The following is a 27,327-nucleotide window of genomic DNA, read 5'->3' as shown; positions in this document are numbered from 1 at the left end:
TAAAGGAAAAGCAGTCCTAGCCATCTGTCAGTGCCTCCCAGAGCCATGTGTGGCAGCTGTAAGCAGCAGTTCTTTCCTCCCTTCCTTATGTCCAAGCAGGTATATTGACCTATTCATATCCTCTTGCTATGTATAATTGTGAATCATGAAATTGTTATCTCCAAATAATTCAGTCTTGGTCATCTTATTCCTTCATGCATAACTTCCTATTTTTTTCTGTAAATACTATTCTCAAAATCCTTCTTAAGCTTGTTTCATTTAGGCTTTTTTATTGGAAAAGAATAAAAACTTGGAGTATTGAGGAGAAATGAGCATAACTTTATTTATGCGTTTGGTTATGAGGAGGACTGATTGGGAATGCTGATATTAGCAAAGCTTCCAAGAATAAACACTTTCCACCCCTCCTCTCCCTTGCACGTCATACTTTTTCCTTTGGAGTTATATTTCATATTTTGCATTATCTTTTCCCCATCTTAGCCGGTCCTGTTTTCCAGAGGAGGTTTGCTTTTTTTCCTGTGTTGTTTCTTTTTTTACCAAAACATGTCTTTTTTGTTGTTGTTGTTTTTAAAGCATTATTCTCTTTTGAGTTTTTTTTTTCTACATTGCATTACTTGTGCATCTGTTCAAGCAGTCTGCACATTTTGTGACTAATGAATAATGACAAAATTGTAACAGATGCACATGAGTTATTAGGGCCTTGTCAAAGGATATCCCACTGAAGTGGGAAGCTCATCTAGAACTGATCCTTGGTAGGAATGGGGGAATCAAATATTCTTAAAGATGAGCAAAATTTGTCTTTCTTGCAACTTTCCATACTACCAACTCTAGCAATTTCTAAGCAGAATAATTTTTTCAACCTGTCAGCCCAACTTCTTGGTTATTTAAAAGTTGAAGTGAGTTGTCAATGATTACTTAATCAAATAAACAATTAGCAAGTGCCGAAATGTTCCTGCTACCTTCTCTTGGGTTGCTTTCCCTCTGTCAGTGGCTCTGGAGCCCGTGTTTCCACTGGACAATCAGATTCACCTCGCTGTCCTACTAAAAGATAGAGTTTTTTCTGTTTCTTGTTGATCCCCCCTGCCCCTTTCCTGTCATGAGAGGTGGGTGTGATGTGACCATAGCTCCAAGTACCAAAGCTGGCTTGAGTTGGGCAGTAGGAGCATGGAACCAAGAGCAAAGAGTGGGCAGCAGAATGACCTTTCTCTTTTAGCAAAGGTCCTGCTTGAAAATGGCTCCTTGAAACAGGATGGAACAACCAGAAATCCAGTGTTTGCAACTTGCCTATTTTAAATCAGTGACATCAGGCCTCTGCTCTGCTACCTTCTTACTGGTTTTCCTGACTCACCTGGGGAAGAGAAATTGTCACTAAAGATCAAAAGAGCAAAAAAACAAATGCACTTGGGTTTCAATTAGCTTTCCATCTTTTAATTGGCTGTTGAGGTTTTTTAACAGCAGATCATGATTGAAAAATTAAATTTTCCTGGAAAAAATATTTTCATCAAAAAAGGGAAAATATTTTAACACTTGGGAAATGTTGTTGAAGCCATTTGTGAATACAGCTTATACTCTAGGCTCAAAATGTTATGTTGCTACTTTATTATCAATCTGTCATATGTTTAAAAAAGTCATAGTAGTTTCAAGAATTTAAAGTATATTCCGAAAATGTGTGTGAGGGTGTATGAATTTAGGGGAGGTTCATTCTTTTAAGTAGGAACTTAAAAGCCGATACTCATAATTTTTCACTTTTTAATGCTTATTTCAGTTCCTCTAATAGTGGGAGGCAGGTGATCTAGATCATTGTAGAATTTAAAAGTTGAACTTTCTCTTCTGTCCAGCAGGCTGAAGGAAGTAATCTCTCTCTGTGTTACTATTTTTTGTTAACTCTGAAAAGCGATACTGTGTAAATGTCTTAAGTGTGATTTCTTTCTGGTTTAGCTGCTAATGCAAAATGAATCACACTGGGCTAATTCCCCCCAGTGTAGCACCACTGCAGTTGGTCCTGCTGGGGCTGAGCAGGCTGTGTGATGCCTGGGCACAGGGAGCTTTGTTCAGGCAGCCTGCTGTCCAGTTAGAGAGGTGCCTGTCTGTGTTACAGGAGTATCTGCTGCAACCATTGTCTGTGGTAGCAATGTGTATAAAAAGAGATTGTGTTTAATATCGACAGGTTTTTAAATGGCAGTCTTTTAAAATGCTATGCTGAACATTTAGAAATGGGACATGTGGCCCCTTGAGCAGATAGCTGATTTGCATTCACTCATTGCAGGTCTTCAAAAGGTCTCCTACTTCAGGTTGTCAGTTGTTCTCCCGTTATTGGTAACTTGCCCAGTTAGTGGTGTAAGCCTATGTTGCATTCTCTTACTCTTTGGTTATTTCTTTCTAAATCATTCTTTCTAGAATAATTAGGGAAAACTACTATTCTGCATTTATATTCCGGTGCTCTAGCACTGCACAGAAATTCCAGAACCCTGAAACAATTATTTTCAGTTCCTAGCTGCTACCTTGCTTCTTTAATTTTTGCCTTGTCAGCCAAGCATAGTGTGTAACAGCATTTTTTGCATTGCCTTGGTACAAATCACCTATCACCAGGTGCATCAAGTATTACTGTGATTCACAAAATGAGATTTTCTTTTCTCCTGAAAGCTTTTTGACTTAGGAACCAGAGGTTACTCTGCAGGTTACAGTCATAAACTAGGCATTCATAATGCCAGGTAAGAGTTACCCCCATGGAATGGCACTTGAAGTAGCCAGCATGCTACTGTGACCTGCATGCAACTGTCAAGGTGCATAGATAATAATGAGTAATAAATTTTGAATCTGAGATTGGGAGTCTGTGTCCAGGCTGCAGAGAATTGACTATATTGGCTGAGAATTCAGATTTTATATGCTTTGCTGTAATTTAAAGATTTACTTCCAAAGTGGTCAGTGTCTGCATATTCTTCTCAAGCACATCTAAAGTCATCCTTTTTTACCACAGTTTACACTATGGTATAGAAGACTCCATGGTATGATTTTGGAGGCTGTGATGTTCATAAAACTTTGGGGATTTTAGGAATTGTTTCAATTATTCCTAATCATAAAATATGAACTCAACTCTGTCACTGAATTATCTATCTCTGGCCTATCTAGTAGCTGGGGAAAAAAGAGGTTTGGTTAAGCTGTTGCCTTTCTCAGATACAAAGCAAAGCTATGTTTCTGAATTGTAAGAGGATTGGTTGTAACATAGGATTTGGATGACAGCAGATGCCGTGTTACATTTTTAGGTTGTCTCTCCTGTAGAGATGGCAACAAAGCAACCTTCCTGCTGAGCTGGCAATGCTTATTTGGTTCATCTAGGTAATTTTTCAGGCTACGAAAGAAAAATTCAAGGTTGCAAAATAACATAGTGATCAAAAAAAAAAAAAAAAAAAAGATATAATCTGCTGATGACCTAGGTACTGTGTGAAATGGAAAAAATTCTTTTTTTTTTAAGGAAAAGTTATACATAAGAATAAGTCTGTTTTGAAAATGAAGACTTGCTACACTAGTTGTCAGTGTTAATTGTGTGCTAGTTTTAAAGTTCTAAATGCTTCAAATTTTTGAAAGTTTTTTTTTTAGTGTATAAATTTTCATAATTTTTCTAACTGTATAAATGACTGTATTAATTTAGTGCAACCAAATGTACTTAATGCATTAGAAATTCTTACTTGGATTTGTTTTCTTCCTGTCTGGAGTAGGTATATTGTATGTAATGAATACAAACATGCTTAACTGAAGTTACTCAGTTTTTAAATAAATATTGAGAGTTTTCAGATTTGCAACTAGACTAATTTCTTAATAGTTTACTCTATAGTTATAACTGATATCCAAAGTTTTTAGACTTTTGCCTAAGTGGTACTTTAGCATGTTGAAATCTAGAAATACTTAAAATGTGGGTTTCTGACTTATTTTTTATAGTCTCTTTAAACGAGATTATGTATGTAATAATTTTAGAGTAAAACTAGTTATTTTAAAATAGTGACCAAGATGAGTAACATCTGAGGGTTAGAGGGCAGTTCACTTAAGCTCCTATCCCTTCAGTGGAGAGCTGGTTAATGCCCAGGAAGCAAGACAACACTAAGGCTCACTAGCCACAACTGGGCACAGTACAAAGTTATTTCTCATTGTGCCCAACATCTCCTTTTGCAGAAATTACTGCCCAGCTGAGAGAACATGAGAGATAGAAAGGGCTGTTCCTGCTGGCAATTGGAACTCTCCCTAGCTGTAATACAATCTCTTAGTCAGTTGAGCTAACAGGACAGCATGCACCTTTAGGGAGACGTAGTAGTGGAGATTTGTGACTTATGAATCCTTGTTAAGGTTAGGTGCACTACATGATCATTGTCCTGACTCAATTATTTTTATTTAAAAAAATAAAAAAATTAAATCTGTAGGGTATAATAATGAACAAGTTGATTGCTCATTTCAGTGAAAGTAGAAGTTGGAACTGTTTTAATTAAACACCTTTCATAAGACGTTTGAAAGTTTTTTCAGGTATAGATGAAAGATAAAACTTATTCTAGTGGAAGTATATGTTGGGGAAAACTGAAAGTAAACCATACATTTTAATGAAATCAAATGAAATAAATTTTTAGAATTTGTAGAGGATTTGCTCCTTTTCTTTTTTTTTTTTTGCCTTTTCATCCATGTTGCAGTTTTCATGCTTTATGTAGCTATGCTGAATTGAATGGCTGATGCACAGAGGCAGTCAGCTACAGCATCTGCAACACATAGAAAATTGTCCAGAAGATGTATAAAATTAATTGTTCAATTTCAGCTTGCTGAGCTTTCATGTGTCTAAAGAAAAACTGTACGTTTCTGTCCTAGTGATATGTTAATAGTGTTTGAATATAGATTCCACCAAAGGAAGCACTGAGCCTGGAAGTGTTACCTTTCAACAACAGAATTAAATCAGAGAGCTGTATCTGCTGAAGAACATGTCATGGTTGTGCCATTTACTTTTGAGACTCACAGCTTAAACATCCACAGATAACCTCTGCTGTTTGAAATGCAACATTTATTTGTAGTAACAGTGAAACTTCATCAGTTTGTGGCAAATAGCTTTTCTACCTGTGTTATGTTGCCTTTATAAAAGCAAAGTAAAGCAAACCAAAAAATAAAAACCCAAACCAAATACTACCTAAAGAAATTTGTGCGTAGTTTGCTTTCTTGCTTTCTTAGTTTGCTTGTTCTTAGTTTGCTTTCTGTAAAAATATAAGTAGGAAAAAAGTGTAGGATTTGGCAGAATCCTGTGATTGTGAGTTGTGTTTTCTGTAAAGTGTTTGAAAAGTATACTGGGTAATATGGTGGCCTGCTTTCCAAAATGTAGAAATGTACCACTCTTACATTTAGGTGGCTTTATAGTACATTGAATTGTGTACTGCTTTTAGTTTTGCTTATAAAATTAACTTTTTTTTTCTCCGAAACTTGCTGATTTGGGTGTTCTAAAAGTAAGTTTGTCTTTTTTAGGAAATAAAACCTCAAAGCCATTACAACCATGGATACAGTGAATCTCTTGGACGGAAAAGCCACATTGATGATTACAGCACTTGGGACATTGTCAAAGCCACACAGTAAGTTTGTTTTTGAATGTTAGATTTGTATGTGTCTGTATCAGCTAGAAACAGTAAAACAGGTTGTTTTATTTGTGTAAAGTAGAAGATAAAAGGTACTTTTCAATCCAGTAGTGGAAGATTTCAGAAGTAAGCTGTACAAAATTACTGTTATGACAAATTTGTGATCATTGTATAAAAAATACGTGAGGACTCGTGGTAAGTTGTAAATATAGGTGGTTGCTGGACAGATTGCTGGAAGAGAGAATGGTACTGATGTTTCTTTTCCATAGGTGATAAGTAAGCAGACAACATTCATATGCAAACATAAGGGTTTAATCAATTTATAAGTTAGAAAGAATGTGTCTCTAACTTCCATTATCTCTGATTCTGCAGTCTCAGTTCTACTATGAAACTGAATTTAGTATTGAAGGAGGACTGTAGGGGTAAACAGAGTGCAGGTTTAATTGCTCTCTTTATGCAGATGTATTATACAGATTTGTTTGTTCCACAGTCCTTTAGCAGACACTAATTTACAAGACTTTCCAGAAAGTTATTACAACACTATTTTTTAGTTTGCTACTGTTTGCCATTCAGAAACCATCACCACCATCCTTTTCTTCAATGAGCTGAGATAGTTCTGTAAGATTTTTATTATTGTATTGTTAATTTGAATGCTTAAACCATTATGTATCTCGCAGAGCTATTTGCCTTTCTCTTCTTAAGAGAAGATTTTCTTGCATCTTTTTTCTAAAAAAAAAAATACCCTGTCTGAACTGAAAGCAGCTTTGCAGCTCTGCATGTGACACAGGCCCAGTTTAGGCATAGGAAATACGTACTTTCCTTCACTTTTTGTTTTGAGTTGTAAGGAGTTTAGCTTCCTGAAATAGATGTCTGACTCTGCTGTTGTTACTCTAAATACTTAATAGTAGCACTGCAACCTATAGTACTCACATTAGGGTATTTTTAGAAATTAAAATATTGGCACAATATCAAACTAGCTGCTTCTTATAAAAGTATGGAAGCATGTTTGACAGCAGAAGTGGTTTTACAAGTTACCTACTTCTATTCTTGTATGCTCATTGCATGTTTGAAAACCCAAAATATCTTTGTCCCTCTTAACCTTCAGATTCAGGCTGATCTGTGCTTTCAGCTGAGTTGTTACACTTCTTTTCTGGTCTCCTCATATAAGAACCAACAGCTCTGAGTTGACATCTCACCACAAGGACTGCAGTTTCCTATTGTAGCCCTAATGGTTATTATTGCAGGGAAGGGGGACTGTCAAGTTGTGGTATCCAGGCAGCACTTCACTGACTAGAAGGAGAATTCACAGAATCACAGAATAAACTAGGTTGGAAAAGACCTTTGAAATCATCAAGTCCAACCTGTGACCTAACATTACCTTACCAGCTAAACTATGGCACTGAGTGCCTCATCAAGTCTTTTTTAAACACTTCCAGTTGACTCAACCACCTCCCTGTGCAGCCCATTCCAATGCTGAAGCACTCTTTCTGTGAAGAATTTTTTTCCAATATGTAGCCTAAACTTCCCCTGGTGCAGCTTGAGGCTGTGTCCTCTCGGGTACGCCTTTATTTAAGCATTTACTAGGTTCTGAGGGCCATGTAATTAAAGATGTCTTTCATAAAGGGAAATACCTCTGAAATTTCAGGTACAAAATAAACCCATCAAATATCATAAGACTTAGAGTAAAATAAATAATGCTGCTGCTATATTAATTCAGTGTTCTTGAAAAGACACACTTTTCCTACTAAAATGATGTAGCTATTTGCATTTACAGAAACATAACCTATCACATCCATGTAGAAAAACAGGTGATCTTATTGTCTACCCTTTGTCCTCAATTACTAATATTCACTGAGATTAAAGTATCTGCTGATTTTTCCTTACTTTTTAGTTCAGTGTTAATGTAAGAAAGATGCCACAACATTTTTTTTTTAAAGGGCCACTTATCTGTATCCTAGAATTCTTCTCCCAAGCAGGTCAGTAAGTTCAAGCAAGATGTAGCAAAATATAATAAGAATTATTTTCAGTCTCTTGGTTTGGATGGGTTTTTTCCCCAAGTCCAGTTTCTCCTGGAAAAAAAAAATTAGTTATGTTATTGTTCCAACATACATGAAAATTGAGAGCATTGTTCCTTAAATCTTAAAAATGATGGTGAGAAAAATGGGATGAAAGCATGTAAAACTCACCTATATTTCATATACGCTGTTTGAGTTTAGAATTCTATTTTGACATGTTTTTATTGACACTAAATTACGCAGAAATAAAACAAAGTTAGTAGAATACTGTGCTCAATTTTGCTTCTCAGCAAGTAAAACCAAGAGCTTGCAAACTCCTCACAGTCTTCCATAAGTATTTGTATGTTGCTTCATATGTTACTGAACTGTTTCAGTGCTTTATCATCTTAATCTGTAGATTGGACACAAATGAACATGCCCATATGGTATGAGCTACAAATATAATAACTTCTTATAATCACATTAAGATTTCATATAGAAAGTAGTGGTTAGGCTCATTGAAAATAATTTATTGGTATTTGTATTTTTTTATCTATTACGTTTCTCATAAGTTCTCACAAAGACCTGGGGCCCTAGGCATATTTTGTATGAAAAACAGTAAGTCTCTGTTTTTTATTTTGCAGAAACTTTTGCTGGAGTAAAAATCATAGTGTTTGGTTTTAGTGCCTATTCATACAAAAAGCACTTTCCACTGACTTTGTTGTAAACATGTCCAAGAGCATCTAGATAGCTTTAAAAGTTTTACTGTCTAGGCCTTTCATGTTGCAGATGTTACAATGTATGTGTAATTTTTTGCCATCTTATATTTGGTTATAGCAAAGTTGGTTGGTTCATAGAAGGTCTCCACTGTGTTTCTGAAAGCAGAAGCAGGCCACTCATCTGTATTTGAAAAACTGTTTTCAGAGGAATAGTAAAAAAATCATCCGTGCTTGCCTTTGGTTTTGTTCCACTGTTACAGTCCAGAGTTGTCACTGGAGCTCCAGGGACGGAATGGAATCTTGTTTAAAAAAACAAAAATAAAACAAAACAGAAAAAAACCCAAACAAACAAAAAACTGTCACAAGTGATTTAAAAGTGAAATTTAATGGTGATATGTTGGGTGCATTTATTTCTATGTTCTGGCAGCAGTAGCCATATGTCATCCAAGGCAGCAGTCATAACCTTCAATATGATGTCTTGGGAAGGGTCCTGTGTTAATTTGACAGAGTTGCTGCCTTTGTTTTGTTTTAAATCTTTTAAGCTGAGAAACTGAGAAGTAGTTAATAAAATGAACAGGGCTAATGCCTTTATTAATGTTCAGCTCTTTATTAAAAAGATCAGCTGGGCAGGGGGCTCGACGCAGAGCTCGCCCCCGCAGTCGTAGCTTTCCCAGGCAGCCAGAAGGAAGGCGGCGTGCAGAGTCGGTCACTGGAGTCCCGAGCAGCAGCTGTCCTTTCTCCTTCCGTGGCACACCGGTGGCCCGAGGATGAGGAGGCGTGGTGTGCAGAGTCTGTTGCTGAAGTCCAGAACAACAGCTGTCCCCGCTCCTTCCGTGGTGGCAGCACCAGGGCTCTCTGTCTCTATCTCCCTGCTTCTCAGAGCCTAATATAGTCTGTTCTCTCTTAGGTGATGGCGACGGTTAAAAGCCAGTCAGGGGATGTGTTTCCCTCTTCGTCAGCTAGGGCATTTATCTAGACTCCTCTGTTGTGTTCAGTTTTTGATTTATATTCATTTTTATCTCCTAAAAATACTCCCATGATCCTAAGGGGTTTTTATTTGCATGTTAGTCCCAGAATGGCAGCGTGGAGGGGTGGGAGGCCAGGTAGTTTAGAGAAAACAAACAGAGCAATTAGCTAATTAGCATTTCAATATCGGTACTTAGCTAGAGTTAGTTGTTTTCTTTTAGTGTTGCTATGGGAACTAGGAAAGCCCTGCCCGTGTCTCTGGGGAACACCTGGAAACTGTTCATAACAAATCCCTCCTCTACTTCTTTGATCGGGCTTAAGCCCGCATCAACTTACAGTCTTTGGCTTTTGAGGGCTAACTTCTTTTGGCTTTTGTATGCTTTTACTCAGGCCTGAGGGTAATTCTAGTGTTCTTTAGAAACTAAGTTTTGTTTTTTTTTTTTTAGGTAACTCCTTTGGCTAAAGGACACATAGTCTTATTAAACAATTACTAAGTACTTAAACCTTTTCTATGGTACTTTAACTCAGAAACAGTTATTAACACCTTACTGTATATCAGCCTCTAGCAAGTCTTCTTTAAAGTTAATTTTAAGTCCTCTGGTTTCTTAATTACTGTCCATGCACAAGAGGAGGCGGGTGACACTGTTGGGTCTGGTCTGGCGTCTGGGGGTGGCACTGGTCCTTTAACTCTGGTGACATGGGTCCAGCCTTTTTCTTAGGTCCATACCGCAGTGTGTGTGGTGAGTAGTACCTGGAAAGGTCCTTCAAATTTGGGGGTTAATGGAGTGGTAGTGTACCAGGACTTTAACAACACCCAATTCCCAAGACTGATGTGGGCATTGGCATCCAGAGGGGAAGTTTGGGAGAGATACCCCTTCTTTCGGAGGCCTTCTAGGGATTTTACTATGACCTCTAAATATTTCTGAGTTGCTGCCTCCCCTTCCAGATAATCTGCTGTACTGAAAGGGGTGATTAAAAAAAAAGGGGGTCCAAACATTATTTCATAGGGAGAGACCCCTGTGTCAGACCAAGGTCTGGTTCTGATGCGCAAGAGAGCGAGAGGTAAACACCTGAGTCAATTCATCTTTGTTTCTTCAATTAATTTAGTTAACACATTTTTAAGAGTTCTATTCATCCTTTCCACCCTTCTAGAGCTTTGAGGATGCCATGGGGTGTGCAACCTCCACCTTATCCCCAGGGCTTTTGTTACTTGATGTAAAGTTTGAGCGACAAAATGTGGACCTTGGTCCAAGTCAATGTTATTGACTAGCCCATATCGTGGTATGATGTTTTCTAAGATTATTCTTGCAACTTCCTGCAGTTTCCTTTTTGGTTGGGAAAGCCTCCACCCAGTGAGTGAGGTGATCTACGATCACTAGTATATGTTTGTACTTTAATTTTCTCTTGCAGGATCAATTTTTTGGGCTTCTTTTATCAGGATAGCTGCTGGTGCTGTGATTACTTTCCTACTTAAATACATTCTTAGGGCTTCTTTGAGCAACTCATTGATGTTCTTTGCTTGCCAGTCCTCTATCTTTTCTGTTTTTTGTCTAATATCGGGTCAGGATTTGGTGGCAAACTAGACCTTTAAGAGGACTTGACCCTCTGGGCTATCTGGGTCTATATTTGAATATAACTGGAAATTTCGTTTTAGTTGGTTAAGCCAAATTGCCAGGGTCTCATCCTTCTCCTGAGTACCATCAAAGGCCAATTTCGTGTTGCTTCCCCTAGGGATACTCTTTGATCCCTCTTATCATGAGGGACCTATAGTCTCTCATGTTTTGCCTACCTTCTTGTTGGCTGGGACTCCAGTTGGGGTCCACCAAGGGCATCCCCTGGTTCCCTGGGGGCCCCAATCCACCCTCTCTTTCCCATATCTTCACCCCTGCTGCTCAGATCATCTGGACCTTTCTCAGAAAGAACAGAATGCTTAGAATAGCTCAGGTCTCCCCAGGTACAAATACTCAGCCCTAGAAACTGGTCCAACTGGCTAGATATTCCAACGGGGTCTTCCACTAAATTTCTTAGCTCTTTCCCAAATCCCCAGACTTCAGAAGCTGCCAAAGGTGTATCCACAAACCTAACTCCCCCAGCTGCTCTACCCATAGGAACCCCTCTAAGGGGAAAGAGCCCCTCCACCCTTGGTGCTTTGGATCGGGTGCTACAATACGGCCCTTTTTCTAAGGCACCAAGCAGGGAAATAGTAGTGGAGAGAGACACTGGAGGCCAGGGGGCATGCCAGGTGATGAACCAACCCTGGGCAAAGGTGGCCTCAGCTCCCAAGTGGGAGGAGGCAAGGAAACTCCAGCTGGAGAAGGGGAAGAGGGAGTTGGGGAGATGGTTGAGGAAACTAAGGGAAGGGATGATGAAACAGAGGTGGGAGAATGGGGGAAAGAAATCAGGGACTCAATAGGAGGGGCTGAAGGACCAACTGGGGAAACTGTTGGGGAAGTAACAGGAGCAGAAGGGGACAGGCAATCGAGGGGGTCCCATTCCTTTATTTTTCTAGTCTCCCCCTCTCTATTCCCTTTGTCTTCCTCTCTATTTCTTTGTAACTTGCATATTCTCACAGTCTCATTATTTATAGAATTCTCCAGCCAGCAAGCTGCATGAGATAGTTGTTCTATATCAAGGCCCTCTCTTCTGATTACACATCCACTGATCTTGGGTTCCATACCACGGCCACTCTCCCCGTAATTCTAACTTCGGCCATACTTCCTATACTGTAAAGTATCATCTTGCTCTTGTCTAGATCCTTCATGATCTCCCGAGAATCCCATTAGTCTAACAGTTGCCCCAAGGGGCTGTTAGGGGGAATTCTCTTTGCTTTGGAAGGATTTGCTCTTTTACTATAACCTCTTCCCATTTTCAGGCCTCAAAAACAAAAAAAATATATACCTTAAATGGTGCTTCTATCTAAAATGGAATATACTGACAGGCAGCTAAAGCGCATCTGACCCCTCCCAACTTCGTATTTTGAATCACTTGACTAAACTTAAATCTCTTTTAACTAAATTCCCCTCTTGGCACTTTACATTGTCTCTTGGCCAGGACAATCACTAGTCATACTCTTATCTATTGTCTTCTGTTCTTTTTCTCTTTGGCCTAAGTTTTGAACTCCTTGATGGACTTTCTTGCCTTGTACCCCTGCTAAGTCCTGCCCAAACTCTTACTTGGCCTTTTGCCTAACCTTCTTACTAGGCTTGGGAAGCTTGGTCTCCCTGCCGAGGTAAGGTCGAACGTCCTGCCGAGCCTTACACTCGAACTCCGGCCAAGCCCCCTTGCCTGACCCTACTAGGCTTGGGAAGCTTGGTCTCCCTGCCGAGGTAAGGTCGAACGTCCTGCCGAGCCTTACACTCGAACTCCGGCCAAGCTCCCTTGCCTGACCCTACTAGGCTTGGGAAGCTTGGTCTCCCTGCCGAGGTAAGGTCGAACGTCCTGCCGAGCCTTACACTCGAACTCCGGCCAAGCCCCCTTGCCTGACCCTACTAGGCTTGGGAAGCTTGGTCTCCCTGCCGAGGTAAGGTCGAACGTCCTGCCGAGCCTTACACTCGAACTCCAGCCAAGCCCCCTTGCCTGACCCTACTAGGCCTGGGAAGCTTGGTCTCCCTGCCGAGGTAAGGTCGAACGTCCTGCCGAGCCTTACACTCGAACTCCGGCCAAGCCCCCTTGCCTGACCCTACTAGGCTTGGGAAGCTTGGTCTCCCTGCCGAGGTAAGGTCGAACGTCCTGCCGAGCCTTACACTCGAACTCCGGCCAAGCCCCCTTGCCCGACCCTACTAGGCTTGGGAAGCTTGGTCTCCCTGCCGAGGTAAGATCGAACGTCCTGCCGAGCCTTACACTCGAACTCCGGCCAAGCCCCCCTTGCCTGACTCTCCTACTAGGCTTGGGAAACTTGGTCTCCCTGCCGAGGTAAGGTCGAATGTCCTGCCGAGCCTTACACTCGAACTCCGGCCAAGCTCCCTTGCCTGACCCTACTAGGCTTGGGAAGCTTGGTCTCCCTGCCGAGGTAAGGTCGAACGTCCTGCCGAGCCTTACACTCGAACTCCGGCCAAGCCCCCTTGCCTTACTCTCCTACTAGACTTAGCTTCCTTGCCTTCCTGCCTTTCTGCTTACTTGGGTTATTGCCTGCTCTGACGGGGACATCCTGCCCTGCCTTCCAGGGCCATTCCCCTATCTGCTCTGACGGGGACCTCCATCCATGCCTGCCATGGACATCCTACCTGCCCTGTTATCCTGTCCTGCCTGCTGGGGACATGCCCTCTGCCTGGCGGGACTTGCTGCTCCTGCTTGCTAGGACATCCCGCCCTACATGCCCTGTTATCCTCTCCTGCCTGGCGGGGACATGCCCTCTGCCCGGTGGGGACATGACGCTCCTGCCTGCTTGGACATCCCACCTGCCCTGTTGTCCTGTCCTGCCTGGCAGGGACATGCCTTTTGCCTGTCGGGGACATGCTTTCTGTCTGCCAGGTACATGCCCTCTACCTGCCAGGTACATGTCACTCCTGCCGTCCTATCCCATCCTGCCGGCGCCGGGGACACGTCCTCTAGGACCTCCACATCCCACCTGCCCTGCTGGGGATATTCCCCTTGCCCTGATTGCCAGGGACTTACTTTGCCCATACGGCACCTCCACACGCTCGGAGGAGGGCCTGCTTTACTTCTAAGGAGACGCCTCAGTCGCTCCTCTATTCCACTCACTTCCCCCCGTTCCCGGCCGGCCCCTTCGCAGGAGTCCGGAAACGCGGTACTAGCGGGTCCCTCTCACTTCGGGGGTCCGAGCTGCCGGCCCCCATCTCACTCACTCACTCATTTGCTCGTCTCCCGGTTTTTCTTACCCATCTGATGCTCCTCTGCGTTGCTCGTCTCACGCGGATCCTAGGGTCCGAAGGTAGCCAGCAACTCCCGAGGGTCCCTCGAAGCAGATGGTTGAGCTGTCCAGCTGTCCGGGGGTCCTCTTCGGGCGTGGCTATCCCGGACGAGCCCCCAAATTGAAATGAACAGGGCTAATGCCTTTATTAATGTTCAGCTCTTTATTAAAAAGATCAGCTGGGCAGGGGGCTCGACGCAGAGCTCGCCCCCGCAGTCGTAGCTTTCCCAGGCAGCCAGAAGGAAGGCGGCGTGCAGAGTCGGTCACTGGAGTCCCGAGCAGCAGCTGTCCTTTCTCCTTCCGTGGCACACCGGTGGCCCGAGGATGAGGAGGCGTGGTGTGCAGAGTCTGTTGCTGAAGTCCAGAACAACAGCTGTCCCCGCTCCTTCCGTGGTGGCAGCACCAGGGCTCTCTGTCTCTATCTCCCTGCTTCTCAGAGCCTAATATAGTCTGTTCTCTCTTAGGTGATGGCGACGGTTAAAAGCCAGTCAGGGGATGTGTTTCCCTCTTCGTCAGCTAGGGCATTTATCTAGACTCCTCTATTGTGTTCAGTTTTTGATTTATATTCATTTTTATCTCCTAAAAATACTCCCATGATCCTAAGGGGTTTTTATTTGCATGTTAGTCCCAGAATGGCAGCGTGGAGGGGTGGGAGGCCAGGTAGTTTAGAGAAAACAAACAGAGCAATTAGCTAATTAGCATTTCAATATCGGTACTTAGCTAGAGTTAGTTGTTTTCTTTTAGTGTTGCTATGGGAACTAGGAAAGCCCTGCCCGTGTCTCTGGGGAACACCTGGAAACTGTTCATAACAGTTAAAGCTCTCATGTAGAGAAGCATGTGATGGGCTGTCACTAGGAGAACAAAATCTGAGAGACATTAATCCTCACATTATGTTCTTCTGTTGAGAGTGAATAGACACTTTCAGCTTGTAGGGAGTTCGATCAAATTCCAGCTTTGTTGAAAGTAAGTTAAATGTCCATTATGAACATGGGTATTAAACATTAATGGTATTAATAAGTGCTTTTGTGACATCTGGAAGATTGATTCCTTGTGCCTCAAGTATTATGATTTCATTATCACAAGATGAACTTTTCTGTTAAGTTTTATTCAATGGGATCATTCAAAATGAAGTTGTATGCATTGCGAAATAGTGCAGCATAAAATATGAACTATGTTGAATCTTGGCAAGGAAAAAATAGTTAGATACATGCTTTTTTCATTACTATTTCTCATTAGTCATAGGGTAACTGATTTAAAAAAAGGTATATATGGAATAATTAAATTGGTAAGAGTTGGCCAAAGGAGCTCCTGGCTCTTTTCAGCTTGTCACATGAGTGGACAGACTGTGACACAGTACATATCCGTTATTCCTAGTTATTTGTGCCCGTGGGGTTGATTATATTGCTGAAAGTGAAATGTACTTGATTCTCCTGTGGAAGGGTGAGACTTTTTTAACCACATTAGTAATATGGCCACAGCTGTCTAGACAATTTAAGGCTTTGGAACAGTATTTAAGAGCTGAATTTCTTTTATCTTTCAACACTACTGTTAATGGCCTGTTAAGTAGCTCTTGAGTTAAACCTTTTCTCTTGAAATCAAAACTGTCTTACTGCTAACACAAAAACCTTGAGAACGTGTTAAAGGCTTTATTAGTATTTACCACTGTTATTCATGGGAATGAGATTTCCAAAGAGGAGAAAAGATCGTTTTTCTGTTAATTGCAGTTTCCACTTCAAACAGCTTTGATTTGAGTTACAATGATAGCAAGATGAGGGAGTGAGTTCCTGGTTTACCTACTCTTTGTTGGCATGGTGATGTGCTCACTGTAGAGAGATTCCTTCCTATTATTGTGACCAAATCTAATGTTAATCGTGCTGCAGAGCTGACAGTGTCTGTTTTCAAGAGTCTATGTATTTGTAGACAAAAGAATAGAATATGGATTACATATTTAAAATGCAGAAGGCAGTAGGGTACTGTTTTTCAAGATATTAAGGTCTGAATATCTGTAACCTGTCATGACAAATAAAATGTTATAGGTTAGTTACTGAAACAGCTTAGAGACTGTGGTAGCAAAATGAGCTTGCACAATGGTATTTTTGTCCTGGACTAATCCCATTTATTTCAGAACAAGACAAACTCAAATAATAGCTTTAATTATGCTCCATATTGATGTTTACAGCATCACCCTCTAGAATTCACTCAGATGCTGAATATTTATTAGATTAATATATCAGTCTCCTGTGAGGATTTCAGTCTTACTCTCCATTACCCTTGAAGGGCATAGAGCCCTTTATAACATTACAAGCGTGATTATGCTGAGTGTCTGAAATAGGTGACTTTGTCATTTTCTAACCTAACAGTGCATCATGAGCCTTTGGAGAAGGCAAGGTGAAGTCAGCTGCAGCAAATTGATGGAACAAGACTGTAGGTTGTATGTGAGAGAAGAATGCTGCACTTCTGGGAGGGATCTGAAGAAACCATAACTGCAGCAGATTCAGTGTTTTATTTAATTGTAGAGAACCTGCTGCTTCCAGGAAGAGGAGCAAATTGTTGTAAATACTTAATGTTTTTTCCAGGCAGATTTTGTCTGTCAAGATCCTTAAGTCCTCTTCTGACAATAAATTGAAGAGTCATAAAATTATACCTTGTGTGCTGCATCTTTAGTAAACGGTTATGATTGTGTTCAAAATACTAAATGTAAATTGCTAGAAATGGACAAACTGAGGGTAACTTAAATTAAAAAAAATTGTATACCTCATTCTCTGTGTCATTTTTGGAAAGAGCTTTATTTTCCTGTAAAAGCTGTTCTGGTGTATTGCAGAATTTCATGTTCTGTTTTGTGGCGAAGTAGTGCCATGTACTGTGACTTCTGGTGGGAAGAAAGGGAAATCTATGATGCTAAGCCGAAAAGAATGAATCCATTCCTACTATTCCTTCTTGTATCTGAAGCCATGCCAGCAGTCTTTGCCCAGGGCTTCACCACAGTGTACGGGTGAATTCTAGAAGGAGGTACTTGTAGACATCAGTGGAGCATAATTGGAGCATTCTATGGGAACTGGCAACAGCATTCTGCATCAACAGGCTGCAAGGTCACTTGTGACAGCTTTCCTTGGTTTTCATACATCTTAAGCCAAGTCCTTCAGAAAGAAGCATCCGATTTTCTCTAAGACTGGAGTTTTGCTTTTAATTAAATAACCTGACAAATAACCTCTCCAACCTCCTCCCCACAAAAATCCCCAAAGAAAAATCACCCCTCTTCCCCCTTCCTCTAAGACTGTCAGGGGGCTTCTTGGTTATTCCTATCTTGGCAGCATGGCCTGAAAAAAACTTGGGTAGCAATCAAAGGTTACTTTCAAGGAGGTTCATGCTGTGTTGTGTAGTCAACTTGATAGGACACTCATCTTCAAGCATATGTGCAGTTTGCCATAGCTGGCCAATAGTGATGTAGTGGTTTAACTGCTATGCAGCTGAGCCTTGCACAGCTGCTTTCTTGCTTCCCTCTGCTGGGATGGAGAAGTTGACCAAAAGGGTAAATTTACCAAAAGGGTAAATTAAACAAAGTTTAATACATAAAGTAAAAGCTGCACACCAAGCAAAGCAAAAAAAAAGGAATTAATTTGCTCCTTCCCATGGGCAGGTGTGTGTTCAGCCATATCCATGTAACGGTTACTTCGGAGGGTGAGCACCTTCACTCCAGATGTCCCTCCGTTGTCCCTCAGCTTTTATTGCTAAGCACACTGGATATCTCTTCGATCAGTTGACATCAGCTCTTCCTGCTGTGTCCCCATCCAACTTCTTGTGCACCCCCAGCCTGCTCACTAGCAAAGCAGCATGAGGAACAGGAAACGTCTTGACCCCGTGTAAGCACTGCTCAGCAATAGCTTAAATATTGGTGTGTTAATCAACACTGTTTTGGTCACAAATACTAAACATAGCCTCACAGGAACCAGTCTGAAGAACAGTAACTTAATCCCACCCAAAACAAATATGTGTAGGGAAAATTCAAATCTATTGCATGAAAGCTTTAGATGATTACCTCTTGCATTTTATAGGAAGTTAAAATTATTGTATTCTTGTGTTCTTTGTATCTTTCTAAAAACTTAGATTATTTTATTTAAAAAATTCCTACTTCTTGTTTTATATTGATTACTTAAGCAGGATGAGAGCCAGCTAAACTCAGCCTTAGGCAATACATTTTTTTAAGCTGGTGACTGTTAAAACTGATAGCAGGGCTTAGGTGAATTATTTCTTACATAATGGTTTCAATTTGTAGTTTAAGTGAAGGCAGCAAGCTATCTCCAGCAGGAAGGAGTGTCCTAACAGCTGACTGGGGTAGAACAGCTTGTCAACAAATGGTTTGCATTGCTATTCTGTATGAATCACTTTCCAGGCTGCCTTCAGACACTATAATATGGCAGTGTGATATTGTACTGTAGGAGGATCAGAATTCGCTGTCCTGGTTTCGGAAGTCCTTCTTTCCCCCATCTCTCCTCCTTTCTCCTGACCCCTTGTTCTTGCCTGACCTGCCTTTTGTAGTCCTAACCTATTTCAGTGGCCCTTCCGGCTGACATGAGAAGTCAGGAATGGGATGTATGCGTTAAGCCATTTGTACAGGCCCTCATCAGGCCACGCTACTGATCTAAACTAGGATTTGGTAGATGGTGTGCTTCAAGGCTGGATTGATTTAGAACCTTACCAGTTTTCTTAGCAGTTGTGTTTGTCTGAGTATGTGTAACTCGTCTAGCTGGTTGCGTATTTTTAAGTCATCATAACCCAAACATCATCTTTCCACCTGCCTCAGTGTATTAAAAAAAAAAAAGCTTTGTTGTCAAAATTGTTCATGGCTGTTGCTTTTTTACTTAGTCTGGAGGACCACATTTTATCAGTGCGTTGCCAGTTGGTATGTACTGCGTGCAATAGTCTTTGTTCTGATGTCTTGTAATGTTTGCAAAGATAATAAGTATGACAACAACTTTCAGCATTTTTCATAGTTTCTCATGCAGATTTCCTCAGAAATTGAAAACAATATAATCAAAGTGGGCTGTTACAGCTAGTACTTTTTTAATAGTGTCCAACTATTTTCTGTGTTTCAAATCTGTGATAGGCTTAGAAAACGTTCCTGAGTTTTGTTGGCTTCAGTCATTTGATCATTCATTATGGGAGCACCATCCAGATTGAGGTTCCATTCAAATACATGAAAGAAAAAGTAAGAATGGTAACTACCCTAGGAAGAAGGTCTCTGCATCAGTTATGCAAGCTGATCAAGTGGAACAGAAGAGCCTTTTCTAAGGCTGTCTCTTCTGCAGAAAGTAGAACATAGAAACAGCATATGAAAAACTTAAGTCCCAACTTTGAGAGGCTGTTAAAATTCTGTTTTAGCAGAAGTTGGATATCAAAAACAATTGACCTTGATTTCAAGGCATTCCCACATTCTCCTCATTGAGACATGAGCAGTCCCTATGGGATGTACAGATTTTTGAAATGTAATCTTTACTTGCTTTTCTGCATTACATTTTTGACACTAAAAATAGGTGGTAAAATAGTGTAAACATCAAGGTAAAAATTATTTAATGCTGGAGTTACTCCTACATTGAATGCCTAAGTGATTTTTATGCTTCCTGATTTCTTTCAACTTTCAGATATGTGCAGAATTTTTTTTTCAGAAGGCAGTACATCACATTTAATAGTTCTCTTTAATAGAAGAATAAATTTTGTATTAATGTACAGAATTTCAAAGTGCCCTAAAAAAAGAAAATTATACTAACTTGTATCAGAAAGATTGCAATTTGTTGTCTTTAGAAGAAAAATGGGAAGTACTTGAGCTGCTTGTGTTTGTGATTGGCTTGATGATCTTATCTTCTGAATTTTAGGAAGATACTGTCAAATCAGCTGACTAAGTTTTATTTGCTCTTCAAGAACTGGAAAGGAAGGAGAAGCAAATGTAGTGGAGTCCCTGCGAAGCAAACAGTTACTTAAATTTAGTATACTACTGAAAGATGTTGCCTTGCTCTGCAGTACGGTTTTCTGTTTTGTGTGATACCTTGATTTAATTAATGTCATTTTTGCCAGTGGAAGCTGCTTGTTGCAAGACATTTGTAATCATATAGAAAAAGAAAGTTAAGTTTCTTCTTCATTTCTCTTCTGTTGAAGATTTCGTATTGTGACCAAAAGTATGGTGCTTGCTGAATGCATTTTAATCTAAGGTAAGCATTTTGACAAATCTTATTTTATTCTTCAAGGTATGGAATATATGAACGATGTAGGGAGTTGGTGGAAGCTGGTTATGATGTTCGACAACCAGACAAGGAAAACGTAACGCTTCTCCACTGGGCTGCAATCAACAACAGGATAGATCTGGTGAAGTACGTATTACACTTTAAGTTACACTTTAAGTTTAAAATTAATTATGTCCTGTTTTTAAGGCAATTGAATGTCTTTAAATTTAATGTGTCTAATTTGTCCTTTTTTCCTTGACAGTATGTCAAATCTCTTGTCCATTAATGCATCTCTACCACTGTGACAAACAGCATTGCATTTTCTTCCCACTGTTTACTAGAGTGCATGTAACTACTGATGTGTATAACTGCATTTAAAATTCCCGTCTCTTGATGCAGTTCTTGCACTTTAGATTCCTCTGTCTTTAGAGGATCTTGTTGTTTTTTTTTTGTATCACTCACCTTATTGTGTGCTCTCTCACTTTATTTTTGCAAGACACTAGTTAATTTTATTTCCTCAGAATTAAACTATTTAGTGTTTTTTTCTTTTTGTTCAAGCCTATCACATCTTTTCTGAAGTGTTCTCAATTTCCCCATTATGTGCAGTGGATAATTTCATTGAATATGTTGGCTGTTAACTTGGTACTACAGAGATAAAGTTGTCTACTCTTGTGATACTAGATCTCAGTGTCTTGCTTAGTGGGTGTTGACTATGTAAGTTCTTTCCAGTGAAGTAGCTTAGCAGCTTGTCTGTCAGGGGTGCAGGCTTTGAATTAGACTTCTCTTATTTTTAGTATTTCTTCATCCCATCTATTTTGAGACTTCAGATTCAGTGTACATAATGGTGAAACTCATTGATAAGGAAAACTACAGAACCTTTTCATATTTCTGTAGAATCAGTGATAAGTGTCTACAACACCATTCTGTTTTCATCATGACACTGATCTATTGGTATGTCTTCAACTCAGCTTTGTAAAAATGCAAAAAATTGGCCTTATGTCTCTACAGTTACTTACTTCCTACAGTATTTCCCCATCCCCTGTGTCGAGCTTTCTCCAGACGAGGATTTCTCTTCTACTTTACCTTTTTCTAATAACAGTGACTGCATGCACTTTGATTCCTCAAGCACTGAATGAAAGCTGAAGTAGCTTTCAAATGCCTGCCAAAGACTTACTGATCCTAATGTGGAGATCAGTGGAAGTATTTTCTTCTTAAGGTGACCTCTTATGAGATCTGCTTACTTTGAGTATAAGTAGTTTGCTTAAATAGAACTTGCATGCCTGGCATCTTCTGTTGGAAGCTTAGATGACTCGCTGAGAGTGGGATTTTCCAGTTCTTTCTTTCTTCAGGGACCTTCTCACCTAGCACAAATTTCCTTCTGCAAGATCTGCTCAGTTTGGTTTTGGAGAAAAATCTTACCATTTTTGTATGCTGAAACCAAAATGCAGTGATAAATCTCAACCAAGTCTCAAAACACCCTTAAAGAAACATAAAATGTTATTTCAATGCACCATCTGGCAGGAGGTTGTTGCCTTGTCTTTTCCCAGTTGTCAAACTGCAAGTTCTTCCTTCTAAATAAAACCTACTAACCAGTAAGTAGTTCTGCTGTCAGTAGAATCTGAACGTATTCTGCATTTCTGCAAGGATCAGTGTTTGAATGAAAACAATCTGTTTAGTGTTCACCTCCCCATGAGTGGCTGTCACATCAGAGAGATGAATCCAAGCTTTGACTGTGAATTTCTCTGTGCTGTCTTTTTATCTAGACAAGATTTCCTTTGGAGCTCCTTCCCAAGGAAGAATAAATAGATCCTCAATTAGTAGCTGATACTTCACTGTAACAAAATTACTTTGTTTCTTTACCATATAATGTGCTTCGTGTTTTCACCTAGGTGGGACAAAGACTTTCTTAAAATCTCTGATTTTTCTCATGGAGAAATAAAAAAAACTTAATTTCCGCAGAAAGATGTCGAAGTTTTGTTCTTTTAGTGTTGGAGACCAGTGGAGTGGACTGTCCTGCATCAATCAGAGCAGATCTTGTCTTTCACACTGTTTCGTTTTACTTTGGCGAATCTGTTGAAGTACGCCCTTGTGTCTAATGGCTCTAAAGCAATTGTATAAAAACTTTTTCTTTAGATGTATTTAGTCTGACATGCATTTTTTAGTTTCTGTTCATAAAAGTTCCTAAAAAGGCTGGTTTTGAAATTTTATTCTCTGAATCAATAAGCACTCTATAAAATGAAGGTAGTTACTTAAAATAATGTTTTTCAAGTTTTTCTCTTTGTTGCCCTTCTTGCCATGTCTTGAAACACTTCGCAGAGTTTGAGATGGCAGAAGTTCAATGCTGGGGATTTGAAGGACAGCTCATGTGGGTGGGAGAGCAGTGTTCATATGTACCTGTCAGGTATTTTGAAAGTGAAAAACTGTAGGCACAGGTACTTGAAATGTACAAACGCTTACAAATCTATAGCTAGGTATAGACAAAGGTTAGACAGTGGTGAATGAAAAGCTAGAAGCCTTCCAGGAAGGCTTGTATTTGGAAACAATAATTCTTTATAAAGCATGCATTTTCTTTTACAAAGGAAAAGTAATACTGTTAGTTTAGTGCCCCAGACAAAACAGCACTGACAACAGTTCACAGAAACAGTACAAATGACTATGAATATGAATTGTTGCAGTTAAAAATAGATAGCTTCTTTTGTTCTTACAGATAGCTCATCTTTTTGTAAATGTTCTGGAGGGAAAAATAATGTCTATCCCATCATTTAGTAATATTTTTTAAATACTCAGATGATTTTTCTTCTTTGATTGATAACAGTTGAAAAGTATGTAAAAATCTGAGTCCTTCACTAAATGTGTAACTTAAGATTGATCTCTGGGATCAATGACTTCAGCAGAGTTATATTCCAGTGATGATATAAGCTGCAAGTCTAATGGCATATAATTTTACAATTTAGCCAAAATTCTCTAAAAATTATAGTCTTCTAGCACCATAATCTTTTACCAGTAATTCAGAATTCTATTCAATGCAACAGCCCCATAATATTTAAGAATAGTTTATTAAATACTTCTGTGGTAGCACAGTTTGTGCTATTGTACCTACTGTACATTGTATATAGCAATTGTTCTGTTTTACCTTAGAATAAAATTAGGAAATAGCATAATGTTTAAAACACTGTAGGAGGCATCTCTTGTCTCCCAACCCATGTCAGAAATGCAAGAAAATTGAAAGTATATGCATGACCTCCAAAAAGGAAGGTTATATGAAGGCAAGAAAAGATTCTGGTCCTCTGATCTCTAGCTGCCTATTTTGCGTAACATCAAATGTGCTGACTTATGTCCTTTCTATTTAACCAAAACTATCAATAATGTTTACTATTTCTGTTATTCCAGGTACTATATATCAAAAGGTGCTATTGTTGATCAGCTCGGAGGAGATTTAAATTCTACCCCACTTCACTGGGCAACAAGGTAGGAAAAAAATCTGAAATTTTCTTCTCTCTCTTTTTTTGCTTAACATGGAGTACTGATGGTTTTATGGAATTGTCGTATTTTATGGAAATACTTTGTACTAGAACTAATTCAGTCTTTGATAACTGGGCTCAGTGTGAATGTGGTATGTTTGAACTAAAAGAGCTTTCAGCATATGGTTTTTTCTGATATAGAGGAGGATGGCTGCTGCAATAGGAAAACAAGTGAAGTATAGGCAACTTACCTTACACTTACTTCTGAGATCATATTTTTGTCAAGCCATCTGAAGTTCAGTTAGCACTTCTGCAGATGGGTTGTAGGATGATTTGGTGTGACATTGTCTTTGCAGTGTTCTATTGCATATGTGGATTTTTTAAGAGATGAACTTAAAATCAGGGTTCTTATGTAGAAGATGATCAGAGAATGATAAATGGCTGGAAAAATTGAAGACAGCCTTCAAGCAGTACCTGCTCCTTCAGACAACCACCTAGAAATAAGTGGGAAAGAAACCATGTCCATATTAATATTTTTAACTGTAGATGGCAAAAGGAGACTTGGAAAATTAGCCTTTACAAGATTTAATGTATCAAAATAATCTGTTTGCTAAAGGTGAGGACTTGCTTCTTAGCCTCTATTAAAGATTTTAGCTTCTATATTTCGTTTTGTTACAGAACACAGTCTGTGATTCTGTGTTAATAGCACAAAATCTTGACTAAATTTCCTGGTGTTCGTTCATACCTGTAATCAGTTCTGTGAAGCATTGTACGAAGTTCAAAATTTAGTTCTGCAAAATAGAAAAGGTCTTTTGCTTATGTCAGAAACGGTGTACTGACACTTAGGCACTGTGTCTAAAAGGAGGATATGCCTATGCTCATTACGCCAAAAAGATGCATAAGCTTTTAAGATAGTGTGGAGGAAATGTAGACCTTCAGTTTTCCTTTTTTCCCCTACTTTTGTTTTACTACAGTTTTTAATCCCCACAAAAAGCGAGAGTTATCTAGCTAGGTTGACATCTCTTAAAATAGCAGGTTTCATATGTGGTTTGTAACAAGTCACAGTAGACTAGATTTCTCTATCATAACTTGGTTTTTTCATTGACTGTCTTTTTTGCTGTGCAGTACAGTTAAGCAAATTGCATGTGATCAATGCACTATATGTACAGAATTTCTCATATTAATGAGTTTGCTTTCTCACTTGGAAAATCAGATCATGGCAGTTGCTGTTTTTAAAGTATGTTAAAGTGTGGGAGTTCTGATAGTGTAATTAACTGCTAAACATACTTGTTGTATTTCATTATTCAAATTTTAATAGTTTTTCTGCATATAATTTTTCAGTTGTTTGTTTTTTGTGTTTGTTACGTTTAGACAGGGTCACTTATCCATGGTTGTACAGCTGATGAAATATGGGGCAGATCCGTCGCTAATTGATGGAGAAGGATGTAGCTGTATTCATTTGGCTGCCCAGTTTGGACATACTTCGATTGTTGCTTACCTGATAGCAAAGGGACAGGTAAATTTTAAATAATACCATATTTAAATAGATTCTAGTAAATTTTAGAGTAGGAACACAGTTGAAACTTATACCGGTCATTAAGGAGATGCAAAATATTTGCTTGAATAAATATAAAAATAATTCCATGTCCTTTTTTGTAGACTACACTGTTGATGTGCCACCTATTAAATTACTTTCCTGCAACAGTCATCTGAGTACTTTGGCTTTAATTCACACATGCCTAATGTAGTATATGGAAATTCTGATTCTTTATTTCTAATGAATTTACTCTTTAAACGTAGCTATGACAATAGTAGCAAGTGTTGTAGAATTCTTCAATGAAAATGAAACAACCTCAAACCTTCTTGCTAGTACTTTAAATTACTGCTAGATCTGTGAAGTGTGTACATAATGTGTATTCATTACTGTTCCTGTTTTGTCTCATCTGTCGTTCTGTCTGCTCAAAAACTTGATGGTGTTTTTGCTACGTGCCCTGCACTGTAATTTGTAGATTTACTCACCCATAGGCATGTGCCTGAAGCACAGATTTGATTTACTGTGTAAAGCATATAGAAAAGTCAAAACCCTCCTCTTGTATGACAGTGCTGTTCACACTTCTGTATTCTGTTTATTCTTTCAAATACCAAGTGAGATATGATCCAGTGAGTCATGTAGAATATGAAATCAGTGAGTTTGGTTTGTGTAAAATAAATACTGAATTTGCTGCAGAAAATTACTTATACCTGTACACGTGAAAAACCCCAAGCTATTGCTCCAGGCAGTATTCGGTTTGTATCTGTCTGGTAAAACTTAGTGTATGATAAAGAGTAAGCTAGGCAAAAGAAGAGTCTGATCCTGTTCTGTATAACTGCTGTTTTGTAAGAAATAATGATTGGAGAGGAGTGTGTTTTTATGAGGAGCAAGTTTTGTAATTTTTTCTCAAATTATGTATAATTGTATGTGGGTTTGATGTTACCAGAAAACTCTTGCTGGTATTAAAGAAGTATTGAACTTGTTCAACGCATAGCATTAATAAAGTACTAATAGCCTTTAAAGCATTCTACTGTGATTATGAAGTCTCCCTGTGTTTGTCTTCATGTTTGTATACAGATTTGTCCTGTTTATTTGAACATATAATGCTTCAATTGAAAAGAAGCTGCATGTCTTTACATGAGTACATACATAAAGACACAAAACTTGCCTTAAAATTTAAAACTTGTTAGTTTGAAAACAGCTCTTCTTATCAATAGCTTTTAAAACACTGATTTTTATTAAATCCCTCAAATATTTTCAAGTATGATTTTGGTATTCTTTTTGGGATGTAAATTTAAATTAGATAACAATCCCTAAATGATTGTTCTCTAGCTGTATTACATACAACTACAGAAACCACATAGTTTATCTAGAAGCAATGGGAGATACATTATTCTATTTTTAAATTTTCCTTCAGTTAGTACTGAGGTTATTAATTTCTTCCCTTTATTTCTTTCCCTACCTTTTTTTGTGGTGCTGAAATTTGGATTTGGAAACTTGAACTGCTTTTGCTTCTGTGGGCTTACCCCATATACTGCTACTTGTTTTCCTTTTGTCTTTACAGAGACCAGGTTCCCTTATATCCAAAGAGTAGGCTAGCCTTTGTTCTGAACCTAGTTCTAGTACCTGTGTGGCAAATAACAGCTAAATAAATGTCAAAATAAGGGTCGAATGTCAAAAAATGTCAAAATGTAGGCTGTTGTGCTGTGTTGGTTCAGATCCTGATGCCTTTATGGATGAGTGTGGTCAAAGAAAAGCCAATTTTCATAACAGAATAGAGGACTGACAGGCGGATTAAGAAATTGCTTGTAATTGCTACCTTGTCTGTTTTTGAGACAAAACTGGACCCAACTTCAGTGTTGCCATTTCACTTTCTTCTGGGCTGCAGCAGCCAGTGGTAAAATTTGCAATCTGAGGCTTGAGTCCAGCCCTTCAACTTCTGGAGTGTGGTGAAGGGGAAGAACTCTTGGTCAGATGCAC

General features: G+C 39.3%; 1 protein-coding gene across 1 annotated transcript in view; it reads left to right on the top strand.

Annotated features, from left to right (window-relative positions):
• Positions 1-27,327, top strand: part of ZDHHC17 (zinc finger DHHC-type palmitoyltransferase 17) — a 70,829-nt gene that overhangs the window by 10,852 nt on the left and 32,650 nt on the right. The window contains exons 2-5 of the mRNA XM_053977530.1: positions 5,485-5,588; positions 20,380-20,502; positions 23,746-23,823; positions 25,188-25,332. Of these exons, the coding sequence (XP_053833505.1) occupies positions 5,485-5,588; positions 20,380-20,502; positions 23,746-23,823; positions 25,188-25,332 (450 nt within the window). The remainder of the gene's footprint in view (positions 1-5,484; positions 5,589-20,379; positions 20,503-23,745; positions 23,824-25,187; positions 25,333-27,327) is intronic.

Source organism: Vidua macroura, chromosome 5, assembly GCF_024509145.1.
Source record: "Vidua macroura isolate BioBank_ID:100142 chromosome 5, ASM2450914v1, whole genome shotgun sequence".
NCBI classification, from domain to species: Eukaryota; Metazoa; Chordata; class Aves; order Passeriformes; family Viduidae; genus Vidua; species Vidua macroura.
The sequence above is the reverse complement of the archived record's forward strand: the minus strand, read 5'-3'. Positions and strand labels throughout refer to the sequence as shown.